The 22,988-nt window shown below is 41.2% G+C and overlaps 1 protein-coding gene across 2 annotated transcripts in view; it reads right to left on the minus strand.

Moving 5' to 3' along the window:
- Positions 1-5,190: 5,190 nt before the first annotated feature.
- asic1b (acid-sensing (proton-gated) ion channel 1b) overlaps positions 5,191-22,988 on the minus strand; it is a 148,308-nt gene continuing 130,510 nt past the window's right edge. Inside the window, exons 3-10 of one of the 2 annotated variants that reach the window (XM_034585146.1) lie at positions 21,272-21,399; positions 15,931-16,081; positions 15,014-15,070; positions 14,277-14,430; positions 10,109-10,200; positions 9,524-9,603; positions 8,341-8,442; positions 5,191-7,604 (exon numbers count right to left, since the gene is read on the minus strand). In XM_034585146.1, coding sequence (XP_034441037.1) covers positions 7,509-7,604; positions 8,341-8,442; positions 9,524-9,603; positions 10,109-10,200; positions 14,277-14,430; positions 15,014-15,070; positions 15,931-16,081; positions 21,272-21,399 — 860 coding nt within the window. In that variant the 3' untranslated portion in view covers positions 5,191-7,508. The remainder of the gene's footprint in view (positions 7,605-8,340; positions 8,443-9,523; positions 9,604-10,108; positions 10,201-14,276; positions 14,431-15,013; positions 15,071-15,930; positions 16,082-21,271; positions 21,400-22,988) is intronic. The other variant, XM_034585147.1, reaches the window with a different exon arrangement.

Consider the following 22,988-nt stretch of genomic DNA (forward strand, 5'->3'; position numbering starts at 1 on the left):
TTATTATTCACATTTACTATATAGATAGAAACTCCAGAACCAACCATGATATACTGTGAGTATACTGAATCTATTACCACCAAACTAGAATAACCCACATGATAGTCTGACGAGGAAATATTCAGTAGTCTTTCAAATGTAAACTTCAAATACTACATCTACTGAGTTATTTTAAATACAGCAGGTATATGGAGCCAACATATCCAGGTCAGCTTGGGTCTCACAGATCTTTGTCTTGTGGGTCTGTGTTGTGTTTGTGTGTTTGTGTTGAGGTGTTGCAGGATAAACAGCTGTGTCGGACAGGCAAACCACCGCAGTTGGTTAACGAAGTAACTAAAAGTAACAAAAAGTAACGAAAAGTAACAAAGTAACGAAAAGTAACGAAAAGTAACAAAGTAACTAAAAGTAACAAAGTAACGTAAAGTAACGTAACGTAGCGTAGCGTAAAGTAACGTGCAGTAACGTGAAGTAACGTAAAGTAAAGTAACGTAACGTAAAGTAACGTAAAGTAACGGAACGAAAAGTAACTAAAAGTAACTAAAAGTAACGTAAAGTAACGTAACGTGACATAACGTAACGTAACGTAACGTAAAGTAACGTAAACTAACTAAAACTAACTAAAAGTAATGAAAAGTAACGAAGTAACTGAAAGTAACTAAAAGTAACGAAGTGACAAAGTAACTAAAAGTAACTAAAAGTAACGAAGTAACTAAAAGTAATGAAAAGTAACGAAAAGTAACGAAAAGTAACAAAGTAACTAAAAGTAACAAAGTAACTAAAAGTAACGAAAAGTAACGAAAAGTAAAAAGTAACGACAAGTAGCTAAAAGTAACGAAAAGTAACGAAAAGTAACGAAAAGTAACAAAGTAACTAAAAGTAACGAAAAGTAACAAAGTAACGAAAAGTAACGAAAAGTAACGAAAAGTAACGTAACGTGAAGTAACGTAAAGTAACGTAACGTAACGTAAAGTAACGTAAAGTAAAGTAACGTAACGTAACGTAACGTAACGTAAAGTAAAGTAATTGTTTTATTTTTCCTCTTTATAGATGTTTTTTTTCATTATAAATTCATTATTAATCTTTCCTCCCTCCTCTTTTATAACGTGCTTTCGTAACGTAACGTAACGTAAAGCAACGTAAAGCAACGTAAAGTAACGTAACGTAGCGTAAAGTAAAGATGTTTTTCTTTTTCATTATAAATTCATTATTAATCTTTCCTCCCTCCTCTTTTATAACGTGCTTTCGTAACGTAACGTAACGTAACGTAAAGTGACGTAAAGTAACGTAAAGTAGATAGATAGATAGATAGAGATCGATGTAATTTTATTGATCCCAAATTGGGAAATGATTGTGTTACAGCAGCATGTCCAGGGCGTTGCAAATAGAGTGAAGAACAAGAGACACAATGGATTCTTTGATGCTACAATGTGATATGATAATAATCTAAACATCTAAAGTGTTTAAAACATTAGTATAGACCTGTATGGCTATAATGACTTGGTTTAATCTTTACCTGTGAACAATTACAACATAGAAAGTATTATCAGCAGCAAAAGTTTATTTTGTATTTGTGTATTTTTGTCACAAAAACCACAAATCAAAATCGTTTCAATATTTTGTTCATTTCCCTTGTGACAGCATTGGTTCATAAATAAGTGATTTAACTCCGACCTTGTTCATTTGCACCTCAGTGAAAGGATGGATTTTTAAAGTGACAGGATTTTTAATGACCTTCAAATCTACATCGTCATCATTATTACATTAGAGAGACAGTGGGAGATGATATCGAGCCTGTGTGGTGCTTTCTGTTTGAGTGTGTAAGCAGCTGGGGTCGTGCACGTCAACCAAGAAATCAAACACTTTCTTGTTTCCAAACTTTGATGTCATTACACTTCTCCCTCCAATTAGTATGGAGCTACAACAGTACCAAACACGGCATCCCATCTGTTTGCATAGCCTGTTTGTGTTTGATCAGTGTGCGATCGTGCGAGTGCATATGAGGGAGGACGGGGGACACATTGTGTATTTTGGAACAAGGTGTCGCAAATTCCTCATTTATAGGAATCTGGAGCATCTGATTCACTGCATTGTTCTTCAAATCTCCAGAGAGGATTCTACATCCTTTGTGTGTGCGATGACAGCTGATTAAGTTCGTCCTTTGTCGGCCTCCTGACAGCCTGATATTAAACAAATGAGCCAGGGTTCACACTTTAAACAAATGAAAGGACAAATCAGGCGGACTCCAGTCTCAACATCTCATATAGCGTCTTTCTGTGTTGAGAAATTTGACTGCGCTATAATTATTAATCCTCTTAACGAGCTGAATGTAAAGTGGAGCCCAGAGGAGCCCGGCCGCGGCCTTATCTTTGACAAACGGCTGAGCATCCTAATTGCACTGACAGATCTGACAGGATAAATTTATACCACTAACGTGACTCACAGAGAGCACAGAGACAAGCTGGAGTGTCAGTTCTACTTTAAATATTTATTTCTGTACCGTAGCCTATATATCTTTTATTATATCACAGTCTTATAATTACAACTGAAAACCACTGCATCAAAATTGAACATTTTGAGTCATATTCATCCCTGATCTCATGTGCAATGAGTTATTTAAAGTTATTTTGACCCAGCGTTAGTGTAGTGTCGTATACTAGGGTTGGGCAGTGAAGGAAAAAGTATTCAGTAGTTTACTTGAGCAAAATTAGTAGAAATACTCAGTTACACGTAAAAAAGTCCTGCATTCAAATTTGTCCTTAAATCAAAGTACCAAAGTATGAGCATCAAAATATACATAAAGTACCAACAGTGAAAGTACTCATCACACAGAACGGCCCATTTTGGACCATTTCAGTATTAAAATACCCCCATCAGGAAGCTATGCTTTCTCCTCTGTCTGTTTTCATTTAGTTAAAACTACACAACGGATTTCCATGAAACTTGGTGGAAGTATGGGACATTAGCCAAAAAAGAATTAAACATTGTGGCGCAGATGGAAAAAAAGGATGGATCCAGGAATTATCTGTTTAAGGGACTGATATCTATGAGTGTTGGCAATTTGGTGCAGATCCCAATAAAAATCCAGATCTAGTGGTTTCTGTGTGGGGCAGGATTTTTTAAGCCACTGCACAATAATACATTTCTCTGCAGATCCAAACAAAGGTTTAACAGTGTGAGGTAAGAACCTTGATGGAGGTATGTGCTCCATTCTAGATATTTATGAAGTAATGTGTGTACTTCCCCTTCAATGTTGCATCTGATAAAGATGAAGTACATTTTAACAACTTTATGTACAGCTGGATATCTTAATCTATGCCATATTCTACTTCTTAATTTGATTTTGAATTATTAATCCATAAGTGCAAAGTAACCGAAGCTGTCCTGTAAATGTGGTGGAGCAGAAAGAACACTGATTAAAAAAGTGCTTGTAGTTTTGAACATAGGATATGCACTTTATTTTGTGAAAGTTTTAAGCTTAAAGGGGACATAGCATGCCCATTTTACCACAAGTTGATATGGTTCCTTGGGGTCTTAATGAAATGTCTGTAACATACTTTGGTCAAAATACCACAAGGATCATATAAAACAGCACCCTTTTTACCCTGTATAAAACAGCCCTCCACAGAGTGACCTGTTTTGAGTGCCTGTTCCTTTAAATGCTAATGAGCCAGCTCCCCCCTCCCCCCTCTCCCCCCATGATTTTAAACGATATAAATTACATATTTTACATGATATAAATTATCAAATATGCATCCCATACTTTGTATTCCCCTTCTGTTGTCCTGGAGTTTTAATTTTCCCAATCACATAATTAAATGTCCCCCTCTGCCCATCCACTACAAGCACACAAGCAGACAGACAGAGAGAGAAAGAGAGGGGTGGGGGGGGGGCTATGAAGACCATCATTTACCCCCGAACCCCGACATTCAACGGGTACAACAACAAGCGGAGAAAGCAGAATCGCGGGCTGACCTTATATACATACAGTCTATGGGGCTGACCAGCGGAGAAATGCTCGTCCCGTGTGAACAGCCAGGCGGCTGCGTGCTGGAGAACGGCGCTGCGCTGCCTCGCAGCGGCGCTTCCGCGTCCGGTGTTAACCCGGCGTAACGAGTGGGGGGGCTCTGTGTGTGTTTGTGCCAGTGTTACAGTAGTGCTGAACACTGCGGAAGTCTTCCACACTGCTGGCTGTGTGGCGTTGACACAAATTCCAGCTCACGCATGGGAGAGCGAGCGGTCGCGCCCGAGCAACTGCTGCAGCCTCCCAGTCCCAACGATCCAGACAAATGCCACATGTGAGTGAATCGCGGGCTGACCATATTTGAAAACTGTAAATGAAAAAATAGTAGTATCAAATTAGACAGTTATATATATAAAAAAAAACACTAGGTCAAAACCATTTGTACCAGATAAATTGTACTGCTACACGAACCCCACACTAGATGGATTTTGTGTTTGTGTTCATTTAATGACTGAAAATCACAGTATGCACTGGGCAGCATATTGAGGGATTGTGCAACAGGAGTGTAATATCCTTGTTGATGTAGATAACAAGATGTGATAATAGGATCAGGAGGAAATTATACCTCTGGTCTATAAAGATCCCGAGTCTGAGCACATGTTGGGTGACAGCAGCCGGCCTGATTAAAGTGACAGATGTGGGTGCAGACATCTTCCCAACAACCCTCATTAAAATATAACAACAAACATTAGAAGTCCCCTGCATGAATATGACCCCCCCAGTAAATCACACACAGCTGCTTGTGGTGATTAGCTGAGGGTGTCACAACCGTTTACGACAGTTTGGGACCGATTTCATCACGGTAGCTTGTTTCTATGCCGTCCACAGATCGGCTGCAGACAAGGTGAAAACAAGGAGGGAGTCGATCTCTCATGTTTGCATTAGAGGGCGAAATGAGTGCACATGATTCAACCTCATCCACAGAGCACAGACGGCGAAACTTCTGGATCTGTTAACAACAGTTAACTGGTGGAAATCTTTGTGAATTCAGATTTACTTGGATGAGATTTCCAGTTTGTCTACTCTCCTCCCACCTGCTTTGCCCCTGGAGCCTTATCAGGATGCAACAAGCATCTTGCACTGGCAGGCAGCTCTCCTGTATCCTGACCCAGCCTGTAATCTTCTGACTCGCAGGCTGTCACCCAGACAAAGACACAAATGCCAGCAGGAAATGAACAGCATCAACTTTTATTATTTTGATTAATTTGTCTTCTTGGCAGGTACAACAGAAAATAATGAAAACCGTTCTTGTTTCTAACATTCAAAAAAGGGGAAAGAAGAAAGTCTTGGATCAGATGTCGGAGCTGGTTCCAGGGAGCTTTAACGCTTGTATATTAATGTGTGGTAACCAGCTGAGGTTTCTCCTCTGAATAATAAAAAATGAATGCACACTCACATTTGATGAACAATGTTGATGTTTGGTTTCCCACTCACAGACAGCATGAAAAAATGATAAGGCAAAAGTAAACTCCTCCTCACAGAACAACCCTTAATGTCTGGAAGCTGCGGAGTCACGTGCAGCTGACTGAGGAGCGAACAGGATCTTCGGGGCCGACCGTGTGTAAGGGCGAATAACTGGGCTCTAATATTACCAGATTCATGCATCACCACGCTGCTTCTTTTAAATAGAAGCATGGCACTTGGCAGCACCACATGTACAGCAGCATACACGATAAGTAGAATATGCGGCTACTGGTTGATTGACAATCTTGATAAAATTTGTATCGGCTGTGTGGGACATTTTGTATCCATCCCTGTGTCGTACAGCCGCTGAAAGTATAATTACAGTTCAAGAGCACGGGGCTCCCAAAATGTCAATGTTGTTGCTTGCAGCTGTTAAACTGCAGCAAAAATGAACGGCTGCAGCAGATAAGCAATATCTAGTTATTACCAGCCTCCTGCCCTCAAACCCCTCCACGTAATGCTGATTCAATTCCAAGAAATCGTTGTATGAAGCAAAACACTCGATAACATGTTGATTGGAGGAACCAGAGATAGCGACACGTCTCGGATGAAGTGTGGAATCCTCAGACAAATTTTCTGAGCGCTACTCATGATTACTAATGAACATTTTACACAGTATGTGAAGTTGAAAAATACATTGCTTTGCCAAAAAAAGACAAACGAAGGCTTTAGAGAAGAAAATTCACAGATGAGATGATATTTACATTTTATTTATGCTGCGATAACTAAATGGACCAGTCTTTTACCTGGAGGATGAAGACAGGATCATCAGGCAATACTGAGTATGTTTTATATGAAAGAAAGAAACAACCGAAAAACTGTTGGATCAATACGATATTAATAATATGACAATATATCAAGAAGAATAGTACATTTTCTTTTACATCACCTCTACATACTGGCGGTATTGTGCTTTGATAAGACTTTTGCAACTAGAATACAGATACAGAAATAAAATTTAAAACCCCCACAAAAGAAGAACTAAAAAACGACGTCACCTCATCCAGGAGTCGAGATAAGAAGAAATGAAGTCGAATGAAAACGCTTTAACTCATCTGGCACATGTAAAAACGGAAAGAAAATAAAACGGATGACAAATTAAATTTAAATTGCAACTCATCCAGTTGCAAAATAGAGTCTCGCTGTACCTGCTCGGGTACTGATGTTGGCACACACACACACACACACAGACTCACGCACACGGAAACATACATGGGATGTATCATCTGTCTATCATTGAGGCAAACTTGGTAATTATATGTATGTTCAAAATAAAAAAAGAAATTAAAAAACATGCACTGGACGAATACAAGCATGCATTTACATGATGAGACCTGAAATCTTCACCAGTACAGGTTTTAAATGGTAGATGATGCAAACTCTACCACTACCACTGCCGCCACGACCCCCCCTGAAAGTATCCCCCGCCCCACACCCCCGACTACACTCACTGGGAACAAAGATACATTCGCAAACAAACTACACAAAGTCCAGCTGTTGTTTCATGGAGAGCGCTGCAACGGTTACAGATGTTGCTACATGTACAGTGGAGTAAGCAGTATGGGTGTGTGTCCCACCAGCAGGCCAGTGTCGTGTGAAACAGTTGTGTTCTGCTGTGTTTATATATAAAGGCATGGGGGCTCTTTTTTCTGATAATGGTGAGATAACTGTACATTTTCCCTTATTCAATTTTTTTTTTTTTTATACTTTTTTTGTCTTTTGAAAGAGAGAGGTCCGTGTTGGCAAGGTTCCTCCATGAGCATCCTTTGCGGCAGTATTCCAGAGGAAAACACAGAGACAGAAGAGTTAACTGACAGATTTATATTTGGGATATCCTCTCCACTTTGCCTCAGGTGAAAGTTTCTTCGCCGTTTTGGATTTGTCCTCCGTTTCGAAGAAAAACAAAGTGCCTCTGTTCGACTTCGTATCAGTTCCTCGCACTTCCCCCGTGTTGGATAGTTCTTGTTGTGTGGTTGGCTTTGGTTGCATAACACGCACTTTGATGCTCCACCTCGGGGTCTGCTCAGCAAGTGAAGTCTTCAAAGTTACCCTGGGCCGGGTGATGAGGTAGCATGTTGCCAGGATACGTTGATGGTGTACGCAGGTTCTCGCAAGGAGCCTGACAACGAGAGAGAACGCACAGAGGTAAGATGGAGGAGAGAGGCGGATGAAGAAGAAGAAGTGATGAGCAGAGGAGGAAGCGGTGAGATAAAGGGAAGGAAAAAGCGCAGCGGAGGTAGCATCACATCCAGAACAAATTGGAGAAAACCTTAGTCATAAAAACACATGACATGAGCAACAAGCAGGGCCAGGAGGCAAGAGGAAACTAATTCATGACAACTGCACAGAAAAATAATGAAAAAATAACCAAGTAAAGTCATGAGAGCAGCTCAGATTAGCAGCTCCTCCCTCCCTGTTTCTGTGCTCGGGCTCTGACTTATAATTAAAGTGATCTAGCTGCATTTACACTGGGAAATAAGTGAGCTGTCACACCTTCTAAGGCTCTAATTCCAGACTGTCCCTGCTGCTCCTGTCCCCCAGCTTTGATTAAATTCAAGCCACTTTCCGCTCTCCTACTTCTCTCTCTCTCGCTCTCTCTTTCTCTCTCTCTCTCTCACTCTCAATTTTCGCTCCCTCACATCCCAATCTCTCCATTTTCGTGTCTCTCAAGTCTTTTCCTCCCCCCCCGAATTCCTCCGTCTCTATCCCTGGACTCTTTCGTTTGCTTCTCCCTTCCCTCCATCACCACCTCCTTCACTCCGGCTGCAGTCTAGACCAGTGAGGACAAAGGGGAGAGTGTGCCCCTGTCAAAGCCAGTGAGACACAGTGAAAGTACTTAGCAGCTGCCTACTGACATGGCGTTTCACATCATCCAGGCTCAGCACAGCTCCCCTGTCATTGTTGTTGTGGCCTTTGTGTTTCTTCTTCACGCAGCGGCACATCTTATACTTGATCACCTGAAAATAGGCAAGCACAGACATCACTGACCTTCTGGGATCAAAACACATTATTACCTCAGTTACCTTAGTTGGTTTGTATGTTTGTTTCTAAGCAAGATTAGGAATAACAGCTTTCCACGAAACTTGGTGGAAGGATGTGATATGCGTCATGGAAGAACCTGAAAAAACCTGGATTAGGGGGCAGCTCCGGGAATTAATTTTCATATATAATAATAATCATAATCATAATTTCACAAACTTCCCAGTGAATAATTAATGGTTAAAAAAATATATTGTCAAATTTTGGACTTTGGTTGGTGCAGCTTGACTGAATTTAAGGGGACCATTGGGCCTCGGCGGAGGTATGTGTCTACTGAGTGTTATTCCAGTTTGTTTATCCGTCTGGCAGCAGGATTATGCAAAAACCGCTATCTGAGACATTTTGTGTACGGGTGGGGAATGACCCAAGAAAGAATTTCAGAGCATATCTGAATAAACTTGCGGAGCCAGGCTTTTTTCCCAACTTTCTTTACCATGGTAAGACTGGGCATTAGCCTTGGCGGAGACTCAAATGAGATCAATTTTATGCGTCTATAAACATGTTTCTCCATCGATCCTGCACATGAGCTAGTGCTGCCTCTCATCCTGTCCACCTCCAGCAGCTTAAATCAAGGACTAACAGACTCTGGAAGAAGAGAGAGTAAAGAAGAACCACACAGCCCAGGGTAACCCTAACGAGAACAGACAGAGACATCCTGACTAATCTAAAACATAATACAGCAAAAATGTTAATGTATTCAGCGTTGCTGCAGCTAAGATGCGAGTACGTCACAGAGATGAGGTGCAGGCTTGTGAAGGACGGAGTTAGTCATGCGCACAAAAACACGTACTGGTGTGAAAAAAACTGTCAGTCCAATACTGGACAGTACAAAATGAAACAAACAGTGTCTGCTCCCACCATGCTAAGTGACGAAGATATACAGTACGTCCAGCTCCAGCTGTTGTGTAACAACATTGACTGTACCACAGATTTTCATTTTTAATCAAAGTAAAAGGCTCCAGATAATGCGAGAGGTTTTTCTAAAATGAGATGTTCTACCTCATATAGATAGTCGAAGAGTTCAAGGATGGTGAGGATGCTGGCTCCGATGAAAAGACCCATCTGACCTCCAATGTCCCCTGGAAAGATAAATCAAAAATCACAAATAGTAAATTAATAAATGACCAATGGTGGAGTGAGTACACAAAAGTACAAATAAATAGACAAAAATGTAATCAAGTTAAAAGTACCATATAACTTTTCAACTTGAGAGTGAAATAAGTAAGTGTTTGCGTTTAAATATAACTAGTGCTGCTGTAGGAGGCGGGGTCTAAGCTACTTGCCCACTGATTGGATCAGTGAACTAATTTCCCTCTCGTTATTTATAACTTATAAATATATATAAAAAACTATCTGAACATATAATGCAATGCACTGTCAATATGTAGTGGAGTAGAAAGTTCCGATATTTGCTGATAAACGTGGTGGAGTAACATTGAAAAGTTCATGAAAAATGTACTTAGGCTTTAAAATGAAAAGCCACAATGACGACACAAGTCTTTGTGTTACTGTCACTTTGATCAAACACATCTGCCATGTTGCACACTGAGAACTATACATGACACCTGACAGCCAGTTCCTTACCCAGAAGACCGGCCAATTCATAGGCTTTCTTTTGTTCAATGGTCTCGTAGTTCAGTGCTTCAAAGTAGATATCCAGCACCAGAATGTTATCACTGCAAACAGAGCGGGAAACACACAGTCATAAGACACATTATCAAATATCTCTTCTCATCAGAGATTTAAAGGAGAAGACGACGACTTCCTGCTGATAGCAGAGCGGACGCATCAAGTGTAGCAAATAACCTGCTGGAATTTCCCAAAGGTGGGCCTGGTCACTGAGGAATACAAGGGAAATGATGAGAGCTGATTGAGTCTGTACCATGTGAAAGTTTCAAACTTGTGACTTCAGCAGAAAGAAAAAAGGGACGGGATTAGTGTAAAGGCCCAGGGCACGGCAGTCGGTTATTTTGACTCCTGAATATCCTCTCTGAGTCTGACTCCACACCCCCCTGGAGTTGAGATCAAAACCTTGTATTGACTTTGTACTTTCCTTTTTGTGCTTGGGGGCGCTGGTTTACTATATTTAAGTCAAGTTGATCATTATTAACTGTCAGTCTCAAAAGAAATGAGATGGAGATGTACTTTGACAACATTAACACACGCAAGGTACACTTTTATATTCAGCTGTTTATTGATTATCGTTTTTGTATGTCAAGTCCCTCTAACTTTCTAAAAGTATTTACTTTAATTTATTATTTCATCAGTTTAGTCACACTTTTTAACTATTACACAATTATTACACTTGTTTATTATTTTACATGTGCTTCATATTTTCTTGCTTTAAGCTGTTTCAACTGTTTATTACTTTTCGCTGTAGTTCAGCTATTTATTCACATCTTGAAAAAAAAACATTTGAATTATTTATCGACTGTATTTTAAGCATTCATCCAGTACTTTATGCAAATTGTTGAGATATACACACTCAACCAGTCACGACTCAGTTGCAGCTGTCAATCATGACTTTTCCAGACGTTTTGACTGCATCAAATGAAGAATTGGAATCAAACTTACAGGAAAACGAGCACTTGAACATATATCAGAGTGATGAGAACTACCGAACTGACAAGAAACCATCTTTGAGAAAAAAATATCCAACGTGTACTTTGACTTTATATTTTGGTCCCATCCATTAACATGGAGGAGGCTGGGTTTATGACCTATAGTGCAGCCAGCCACTAGGGGACGTAAAGACGATTTGACTTCACTTTTTGGGAGCGGTCATGTCATCCATCTTTTTATATAGTCTATGGTTTAGACTTGTCACTTAAAGCTCCTTAAATGTTTCCATGTACCTCAATGGGAACAAACAGTTACCCCCTGTGGTACAAGTGGTCCTGGTTCTAAGTGTGTGTTGTTGTCACTGATTATTCCTGAGTGTTTTCTTATGATTCATACAGGCATACTATGTGAGGTGTCATCTCACAGTTTGCTGTCAGCTGTTCGTACTGTGAGTGAATAACCTGTAATACATCTGATCAGAGCTACTATCCACAGCCCATAATGCTGTGTGGTTGTGTGTCCCGTGGGGAAAGACGGTTCACTGCCACAGACGTCAGTTTCACACCAGTAAACACTCGCTCGGAAATACAGCCAATCCAAAAAAATTTGACTAGATGAACTCACATCTGTGCTCAGGGAAAAACCTTCAGAAGGGAGAAGAGGAAGGTTTGTGCATCACTCTCAATATTCGTGTAGGAAAAAAAGTGATTCAACTGTTATTGTGTCGTCTCCTTATTTCCCTGAACTACTTTGAGCTTTTCAGTAGATTTGGCAAAGACACACTCGGTACTTGGCTGATTAATCTTTGAATGGAAGCTGTATTTTCTATTTCCTTATCTCAGTGAGAAAAAGGCAGGTTTGAGTTGAGCGGGTGATCTGGTTACAGCAGTTACTGTGCAGCCTTCGAGCCGACACACTCGAGATCAATCAAATAGAATATGTAACTTGGCTTTGTGAACTTTTTTCCTTCTTGTTTATGCTGGTGGCTGACATAGATGACACGACCTTGTGTATTGAGAGAATTACAATGCGGCTTTAAAGCTGTTTGTGCGATAAAGAGGTTTAATCCGATTAAAACGATGGTAAACATCAGGTTTTAGCCTTAGTGCATCATCATCGAGACCAGGAGCACATCTGAGAATTACCAGCACTGTGTGGCTAAACAGGGATACAGTGAGAAACCCATTAGTGAGGAGAGGGGACTAACGGCAGAAGCATAAACCTGCATTATCAACTACGGGTTTTTCATTCCTAGAAATTCTCTTGAAATCATTTCACTGCTGTTACACAATTTTCTACAATCAAGCCTGGAAACAACATGAAAAGAAGTCCATTATTTCTTATCTCCACCAAGGAGGTGCTGTTTTCCCTCCTGCTGTTTTCCCCACTACAGAGTGGATTTCCACAAAAAGGTGGAAGGATGGAGCATGTCACAAGAAAACCTATTAAATGTTGGCACAGATTTCTTTAAAATTGTGAGATCTGGTGTTTTTCAACATTATCCCCGACTCTCCAGGGAATAATACATGAATCTCAATGAAAACATTCATAGGCATATTTAGGGGACTGATATCTATGAGTGTGTGGATTGTGGTGCGGCTTGATTGGTTGCAAGGGGACAGTTGGGCCTTGGCAGAGGTGTACGCTCTATGGAGAGCCATTCTAGTTCATTATGTGATGATTTAAGGGCTTCACCATTCATAAAATGTCATTAATTCAATATAAATTCTTCTAGATGGATGATTATCAAATACTTGAGATTTGTTTTAGGAGGTGAGGATTTCTTTTTGAGGCAGACTTTCTGTCTTTTAAGTAAATGTGTGAACATGTCTGGAGAATTCACTTCAAAATCCTGCTGTTGGTTTATGAAGCACTGAATGGTTTGGGGCCAAAAATACATTTCTGATCTCCTGCTACGTTATGAACCATCCAGGCCCCTCAGGTCGTCTGCAACACGTCTGCCATCTGTCCCCGGAGTCAAAACTAAACATAAAGAAGCAGCTCCAGTTTTTATGCTCCACATATAGGGAACTGCAGGTCTGCCACACTTCTTAGTTCTTTTAAATCAATGCCAACGACTCTGTTGTTTTCCACTGAAATCAAATAAATAATCATCTACATCTACATTTACACTGCACAGTTACTCTCACTCTTTTTTTTCTTATGTCATTTATTCTATTCTATATGTAACTCTTTAAAATTTCTTTTTAAAAGCATCTTTTTTTTGTATTGTCTTGTGTTGCTTTTACAATTTGACATGATGCCTTTTATATTTTATGTAAAGCAATTTGAATTGCCTCGTTAAAATGTGCCATACAAATAAACTTGGCTTTTGGAATTCTTTTGAAATACAGAGTAAGAAACAATAAAGGAAAACATAAGGAGACAAAGGAAGCTGGTAGAAAGGTGGCACAAAATATAAAGTAGGGCTGCGTAATGAGGCTGAAGGGAAATTTGTTTTATACACTCGGTACAACTTGCTAAAACTGAGTCAGCCTGGTACAACAATCCTGCAGTAAATCCGAACTTCAGGACAGGCATCATGTTCAGTTCATTTTGAAACTGTTTCATCAGGGCGATGAATCACCTGCATGATTGTTGTGATGACTGGAGCTGGTTGCAGGCATTTCTATTACTGTGTCCAGTGAGGGGAGGTGATATAACAGATCTCATCTCCGTATAATGCAACAAACTCAACAGCACCACAAGCCACATCCTCTAAAACTGCCATAGGTCTGAGTCATCCCCTCTATAAAACAGTTTCAATAAAAATTGAACATTAGAGGAGGGATTCATTTCTGATGCGTTGTATTAGTTCTGGCCAAGTATACACAATAAATTTAGCAAATGTATGAAAAGTCACATGAAAATAATTGAATTGCTGTAAAATACAATGAGTTTTCCTTCTACTGTTTGCAATCACAATAATTTATTTGGACACATTTTATGAAACAAAAACTGCAGTGAAATTCCATGAATGGTGATAATGAATTCCTGATCAAATATATAACACTGATAGACATTTATTTTTCTGCTTCATGAGAAGTTCTTTAGCAGCCAGCAATTCTAGACTGGTTGTACCGAACAGCACCGAGATGAGAACGTGTAAAAGGGAATAAAAAGTGTAATAAAAAAAAATAAAAAAATAGGACAGACAAAGGACAAATAAGACATTAAATCGGTGACTTACGCTATGTACTGCTCTGTCTTGTTGAATTTCTTGGCAAGATACTTGGCCGAGGCTTTGCTGGGTATCTTGACAAAGGACATCTCTTTACCGAAGCGCGTCAAGTTGCACGGCGTCTCGCACACGCAGTAGTCATTATCCCTCTCGACAAGAAAGTCTGGAAAAAACGAAGTGGACAGGGAGGGAGAGAGAAACAGAGGGATTGAAAGAGAGCAGCCATAGGGGCCGATAGATTTGTTGTCACCCCAGGATGACAAACAAAATGCCAGCAGAGCGAGAGGCATCAAAGAAAACTTGTGAAAGGAGTTGAGACCCAAGAGACTCTTATAAGAAAAAAGAAAGAAGACAGGCGGCGACAGAGGAGGAAGGACAGCAGAACCAGCAGCAGCAGCAGCAGCAGCAGCAGCAGCAGCAGCAGCCGCCACAGGCCAGCGTCATGAGATTACAATTCAATAAAAGAAAAAGAAAACAGGCAACACACATGAAAAACCTGAAATGTATCAGCTGATGGAGAGACAGGGGAGGGTGAGAAGCCTGGCACTGAGAGTCTCAGTGCCAGGCCAGACGGGGACTATTTGAGAACGGCTGCCATCGGGCTGAACACGTTATATCATCTGTTATCAACCTGGATCAGAGGCTCCGAGCAATGGGGCATAGGCAACACAATGAACAGTGTATACGCACACACAGCACAGACACACACACACAGACACACGGAGCATGCTGGGTTATCTCCTTACCCAAGGCGGGATCTGCACACTCTTTGTACTGCTCCGGGGTGCAGTACGGGGCATCTCCTGAGGACAGGCAGAAGAGACACAGCGTTCACAGTCCGAACAAAAAGAGGCAGCGAGGGAAAGAAGATGCACCAACGACAAGGAGATCTGTGCTTATAATTTATTCTGCACACGATGTCATTACTCTCCTTATCATGATTGGATGTTACATCCTTGATCTCATCTAGTAATTGATCTAACTTTTTTTTTTTTTTGTACTTTCGCTGCCTCTCATTAGTGTCCATCACCCTCCCCGTCTCTCTGAGCCGTCCCTCTCCCTTCTATCAGGAAACACGGGGGGAAAAGACATGTTCTGGATGTTGAGTAAATGAGTTTCCCTCTGCACTGATTCTCTGCGTTTTGGTTCTTCCTGACACGGAGATAGGAGAGATGAATGGGAGCGGCGCACAATCTACACTGGATTTTAACTGTATTAATCAACTGCACAATCATTGTAAGGCAGCAGCTAATCCTGATTATCACACTGGCAGATTGTCTGGCTCCCTTCATGCAACACGCTGCTCAAAGTGACCCTGATTGAGGATAGAGACATTAACACTTATTGGACAGGAGAGTGAAGGTTAACGGAGGCTAGATCCAAATGTTTCCTCTGAGCCGAAGCCCTTTTCAATTTGCCATCTCAGATACCACACAGTGATTAAATGCAGAGGGTTGACAGCATCACTGCACAAACACAAAGCGAAAATAGGGGAGTTTCTCGATTCGCTGGAGTGTGAAAGTATCTGATTATCTGCAGTCGCTGACAAAAAGCTTAAGAGTTGTTCAAATGACAGGACTTCCGGCCACAGCTGCAGACACTGTGGATCTTCTTCAACAAATACAGAGATATCCAGTGATGAGATGCTTCCTCTGGGGCCTACCGGGCATGTGGACCATCCTGCAGTTGCAGTTCTCCACCAGGTATCGCGTCTCGCAGTCGATGCGACAGGCTGTGATGCTGTAACTGCTGAAGAAGTCAGAGTCCATCGCTGAGGCCTTGCAGTCGCCCCATGGCGGAGGCAGGTACGTCAGCTGAGAGAGAGAGACAGAAGCAAAACCACTTTAATTATAAAACACACCTGATCCGTGCCCTGTTAAAGCTTTCTGTCAATATGAATATAAACTTGTTGCTCTACTTATTACACATTTACTGTATTTGGCTAAGAGAGTGAATCTCATTCTCCCTCCATGGTAAATACATGTGTGCAGTGGTGCTTATTGTGGGAGCCTCTCTCCTACGCTTCTCCTATTCCTAGTCTCACTCGGTGCTGTCATTGTGCAGCCCACTCTTCATGCAGGAACTGAATCAGCTGTGTAGTAGAGCTGTGATGTTCTCAGAGTTTCATTCTAAACAGATTCACTTCAGGGCAAAGCGTTGTGCCATGTTCCTTGTGTTTTAAAGATGGACGACATGGCGCCTCCCAAAAGGTGATGCCAAAACATCTCGATTGCCCCCAGGATGCTAACGGCAAGACATAAATCCTGCCTCCTCCATCTATGGGACATGGACCAATTTAAAAGGTCAAAATGCAAATACATTATTCTCAAAGATGGTTTCTGTCATTTCAGGTAGTTCTTATTACACCAATGTTATTGTGCAACCACTAGGCCACTATACAGTTTTGAATTGTTTAGAACTTATATTAGATATATTCATGTTCTTTCATGTTTCAGCAGGCTGCATTTTGCAATTTGAATATCATTTTACAATATTAGCTATTAATCATTCATTAACATTTCAGCCATCTTACAGGAAAAAAAACGAAAGGGCAAAATTTGCTGCATGATATGAATTAGGAAGCTATAAAATAGCCCGTGTGTTTTTATCTCATCAGTCCAAACAGTGCATCACTGAGTGCTCACACAGCAATAAATTAAAGGCCACTGTTGTCATTTAGAAAACTGCGTTTTACAATTTGTTCTGAAGTGCAGGAGGCAGCCATGTGTGTCAAATACTGGATTTGGTTACTAATAACCCACGGCGATGTTCAACACGCACATACAGTATTCATACACATGCAGAGGTACGGTACAGCGCACTAAAGAAAACCAGATATCTCCAACTCCAATCTAATCCGGAGACTTTAATGATTTCACTGCTGTTTTCCACATGAAGGACGTTTGCCAATGTCAAATAAAACATAAAAGCCATCAGTGCTGGGTAAAATGTGCTAATCGATAATCGCTAGTTACGTATTTATTCAGCTCATCACAGGGATTGGACCAACTGGTGGAACTATATGACTTGATAATGGCTCTCTCGCACTCAGAGGTCCCTATTTCCATTCCTCCGCATTCTCTAAAGCCCCACTCAGCCGGCCTAAACCACCAAGTGGCAACATTACTTCCACCCTGATTAAACTTCTGCAAAAGCTTAATTCTGTCTGCACAAAAAGCGAATCTGGCATGAGAGATTTAATGACATTTTAGTGTGCGGTTAGCTGTTTAACGACCATGAAGACTAAAACAAATCATGGAAAGATTGCGACCTGAAGTCCCCCCTACATTAACGGAGCGAGGGAGCGCAAAAATGAAAGGGTAAAAGGTGGGAAGGAGAAAGTCAGCATGACTCAGTGGACAGCAGCACGGGAGGACGGAGAGGAGCTGGGTGAGGAAACATTTTGAAGTTGTTGCTTAATATGTTAATTGGGAGGAAGCACTACAGGACTGCTGAAGCACAGAATGGAATAAATGTGACCGAGCTGCATTAGATTAATGAAGAGCGAGCCTGCCAGCCAATGAAATAAATAAATAAATAAATAGGGAGGAAGAGAAGAGGAGCGAGAGAGGTGGAGAATCATATTAAAAAGAGAGTAACAGTATTACAGGAATTGTAATGAATGTCGGAGACGGAAAAAGCAAAAGGAGCCTGTGAGATAGAGAGAAAAACAAAGAGGGACAGTCTCCTACAGAGGCGACATTGGCAGCATGCAAAGTCCTGCTGCAGCGCGTCGACACTGGAACACACTCACTAGTGGTGTGGACGTGGAAGGACTGAGATCTCGCCCAAATTCAGCCCTTTTCTCTCCTCCATTCATTTTGCATGGTTTTGTAGCATATTACGAGTCATAGCATAAGATTTGTCTGGCTGCACGATCGCCACCATGCCCTGCAGGATTATTCACATTTCAGAAGAATAACCGACACACATTTTTGTGGGACAGAGTTCTACAAACTGACAGGGGAAAGTTTCTTAGTGTTGTTAAGGCCCCAGGTGTTTAACTCAGTAGACTGCACATGGGCCCAAGGTCCCCAAGGGGCCCCACAAACACAGTTTCTCTCGCTGTGGGATTGGTGGTGTAACACTGGAGGCTCAGCATTCGATTTCCAGCAATCAAAATAGTCTTTTCAACCTCCATCACATTAAAAAAAATAATAGCAGCTGTCGCTCCAACTGCCAGGTTATTGATGAGCCTCGGGCAGACACTTCTTTCCTTCGAGGAGAAAGAAACACAGGATTGATTCAGCCTCTCTTCTGTGAAAGTGGAGTCGCGTTTGTCCTTGAAATCACAGCATTGTGCTGATAGTGCAGTGCTTACAATGTGGGGAGGCTCGCTCCAACTCCCTGGGGTCCAACAGAGGCCGTGAGCGGGTCCAGTGACAAGTGTGTAACTGTGATCTGTGGCTCGGTCACTGACGCAACTACAGTGAATCACACTCGTGAAAATCACTATGTTCAAGAAAAAGTATCAATACAAGATTCAAAATCTATAAATCTTTTATAGTAAAATGTATTTAAAATATGATGAGAATAATAAGTCTCTTTGTTAAATTTGCAGAAAAATGTCTCATGTTAGAGATAAATGACGTCATTAGTTTAATACTGATGCAATAATGTGTAAATGGTATTTTATTCTTGTAGCTAGTTGAATATTTTAGTCCAGTGCTTTGGCCCCCTCCAATCAGAAGATGTGTGTGAGTGACATGATTAATGGGTTAGGAAAGAGGAAAAGAGAAAACTCTGAAAAACCAGTCTGTATTCATTTTTTGTATTGAATTTGTTTGTATTTTATGTTTTTCTTTAGTCTTTGCTCTTTTGTGAAATATTACACTAAACTTTAATCCACTTTGGACCTTGAAAAGTAGTTTAAATAAATCTCACAGACTTCTGAACTGTGAAAGAGGGACACAATCACTGCTTTTCTGTGCGCAAGCCGAAAAAGTTGTAAGCAGTTGATTCAGTCTTGCACAGAACATTTTTCTTTTTATATAAAATCTGAGATTAAAAAGTGATTTGTTAATACGTGTGTATAGAACCATATTTTCCTAGGAAATGTGGTAGAGTGGAAGTATAAAATAACATTACATGTAAATTATTAAAGTAGATGTGCAAGTACAAGTGGCTGTTTACTGATTGGAAATGTTTGTAAGAGCGAAAAATAAATTTCTCAATGAACTGAGCTATGTTGCTGTTATAGAGGCATCACAGTATTTCACGTTTACTCCAGGTTACGTCCGTGTGTGAAGCAGGAAAACTAATAACAGTCAGCTACCAGAGGTTAGAATCTGAGCAGAGCAGGGAGTTGTGTGATAATGTTTTCATTCTTTTTAGTACCAGCCACCTTTTCAAACTACAGAGAGTCATTAAAGACAATATTCTATTCAAACATCACTTAGTGGTGCTTTAAATAAATGAGAAATGAGTAATATTTGCCTTGACACTGGTAAAAGAGAGAGAGAGTTTCTGATAAGCCTGCAAAACTGAACAGCTGGGGCCGTCTGTTTAAAATTTCAAAAGACAGAGATACCAAGTGGCTCAGAAAAAGTCCAGTAAAGCTCTCAGTGTGTCTGCTGGGATTGACAGGGGGAGACGAGGGCAGAGCCATCAGGCGCCTCAGAGCTCAGCAGGGAGATCCTCCAGATGGTTGTGGATCAAGGGGAATGAGCAGCAGAGAGTGAGTGCTACTGGGACTCCGGCCAGGGCTTGATCATCGCTGGAAGGGTCACCTGGCTCACGCAGGATGTTGAAAGCTCCAAAATACCCTCAATGATTCCAGGATACATCATCGATTATTACGGTCACTGTCCCAGGTGACGTACTTTACGACTACACTGTAAAACATGTTGGCAAGGTGATTTTTCAAATTTTGAGAGTGTCCATGCTTTCAAACATGTCCTGAAATATTCCAGAGGGGCATGGATGTGAGAGAGCAAATGTCCGAGTCAGTTGCTCTGGAACTTTTCCTGCCAGCCCCCTAGCAAAATGTCTGGAAAATGTCGGAGTGAGCCTATGTGAGAATACAGCAGGAAGATTCCCAGAAAATTCCCAGCAAGCGAGTGGGCGTAAAACTGGAAAAATATCACAACACGTAGAAGACACCAACAAAGATGTCGGCCTGGAAAGATGACAAGATTTGAGACCATCCCCCGTTTGAATGTTGCGGAAAGTTTCCTGTCGTTAGGAACGTGTCTGACCTTGAGATTCTTCTGTGAATTCTTCATACGTGAAAGGCAAAGTCTGGAAAATGTCCGGACCCAATCTTTATGGAGTTCATGTCTGAAAAGCTTTGACTCTGACACTGAAACATGTTTGCTTATTGAAAGGTTTTCTAAAGTAGACTATATAAAAAAAAAGCTGAGCTAAGACAACTTAACAGAAAATAAATCCTAATTGGTAAAACCCATGCTGACACACCTCCACTGTGAGGATTAGAAAATGGGTGACTTTCTAAATGGCACACTCTAATGATTGTCAGAACTCTGCTCAAACCCATAAGAAAACTTGGCTGAAGAAAATGTAACATAATTTTCCTCCCATTGATATGTCAATGACACACAACATTATTTTTGGATCATTTAACACATCAGAATTTAATGCTAAATTTGAAAACCTGCTACCCTCCATTAAGCCAGACATTTAGGACTTTGGTTTTAATGTCAGTGTTCAGTCCTGTTTTTAGAACGACTTTCATCATTCTCTGAAATCTTTTAATCATCACATTTAAATCACGCCACGCTCCAGCATACATTTGGGCCCCAAAACTCTGTAACAGCCTTTCAGCTGAAATCGACCTTGTTACATCAATGCACCAAAAAGCTTTAGAAATGAAGATTTTCATTATTAAAGCTGAAGGGGAAATTATTGTATTTATAATCATAATATATCTTTGAATTGCCAAACGTTAGATTGACTCATGTTAAGTTGCAGTTTCAACCTGTGCAGACATATAATATTGTACTTTCTTTATTTCTTTTCTTTTCTGCCGCCCCCCCAAGACGTACCCGTTGTTCTTGACAGGATACAAAGGTCTGAAACCCGGGTGCTACTCCAAAGCCCAGCTGGTCGATGAACGGCGGCTCTTCCTGGGTGTGGATCTGAACTTTGATCCCGGCTTCGAACGACGTCTCGTCTGTTGACAAGAAAAGGTCAGGACATTTACAACAGGGATGACGATTTGTATGCACACATTGTCAAGATAAAAACAAAGTCTAAAAAAACAATGACCTATGAGAACTTTTGAAAATGCATTTAGCTGTAGCCTTAGTTCTAAAGAACCGCTAACAGGGGCTCTTTGCTTTTTCATTACTTAAACCAATGAACTTGCAGAGTTGACAAACACAATGAGGTGTTTCAGGAGTTAACGTGAGCTGGTGGTCCATAAAGGAGACGGACTTCCTTTAATATGCGCCCCAGAGGAGTCTTATTTACTGCAAGGGGAAACAAGAATGAATGGATAAATTAATAAATAAATGATGATGATGATAAAAGGAAAATCAATACAGCTGACAGCTCCCTTCGCTGCAGCATTCCGCTGTATAGATTTTAAAAGACGCAGATGGGCCTCTCTGATACTGAGATCGGGGGAAACATCACAATGACATGGTGGCTCAAACCTGTACTTGCTCAAACATATTTCTATCACAGTTGCAGTTACCCGGCTGCGCTTGTTGTGCCGATGGCGGGCAGGATTCAGAAGATTCAGTCCCTCTGAGCACTGCCTCAGGGATAAAGTGGGATGCCTGTTTCCTGCTGCCTTTCCTCCCCGGTTGTCACTTGGTGTCGTCTTCCAAGCGCCAGGCTTTCTCACTATTTTCAATTAAAGGGCTCAGGGATGCGGCTGGAATTTAGCAATTGCTCACATCGCTCCTGTGAGACTGGAAACAGAGACGTTCTCTGACGCTGCCAAGACAAATGCTGAAGGCTAGTAGCAACCCGGCTTTCGCTCTTGGTCATGGCCATCTGTCATCCTTATACAATTGCGATAATGAAATTTGGCCAGAATCTCGGAATGAAATGGAAACTCGATCATACTCGACGCTGTTCGAGCACGTTCAGGCGCCTCCGAGTTATTTCATTGTCTGTGCTTTGTTGTGAAATAATTCCAGGTATGCAACAATTACACAGAAATTTGCTTGGCAGAGTAGTCAATATAACCAGCAGTGGTTTTAACAAGCAAATTATAACCTTGTCACAGCCGCCAACGCACACGTTTTCTTGGATCTCACTTTCATTGCAGCCTGCTGTGCTCGCCTGTGATTTTCTGATCCTTATTGAGGCAGGACAGGGGGGGGGGGGGGGATCTGTGGTTATCTTGAGCCAACATGCCTGGCAGTATTGTTCCTGTGTGGAGTCTGTGTGTTCTCTCTGCCTGGGTTTCCTCTGGGAGAAACCGTTTCCACCCACAGTCCAAACACGAGCAGGTCAGGAGAGGCACAAACTCTAAACTGCCCGTAGGTGTGAATGTGGGTGTCTATATATTGATGGACACTTTCACTCTCCGGCGTACTGTCCCTCATGTAACCTGCCTCTCACCTGATGTTTGCTGTGATAAACTCCTGCCCTTTGCAACATTGAAGAGGAAAGGTAGCTGTAAAAAATGGATTGATGCAATATTCAGGATTTTGTTTTTAACTGGTAACCATTAGTTTAGACCTGATGGTGACAGTATGTACCCAAACACTTTCAACACGTGCTTATGACTATTATCAGCTGTTGGAT

This window comes from Hippoglossus hippoglossus, chromosome 5 (assembly GCF_009819705.1).
Source record: "Hippoglossus hippoglossus isolate fHipHip1 chromosome 5, fHipHip1.pri, whole genome shotgun sequence".
In the NCBI taxonomy this organism is placed as follows: Eukaryota; Metazoa; Chordata; class Actinopteri; order Pleuronectiformes; family Pleuronectidae; genus Hippoglossus; species Hippoglossus hippoglossus.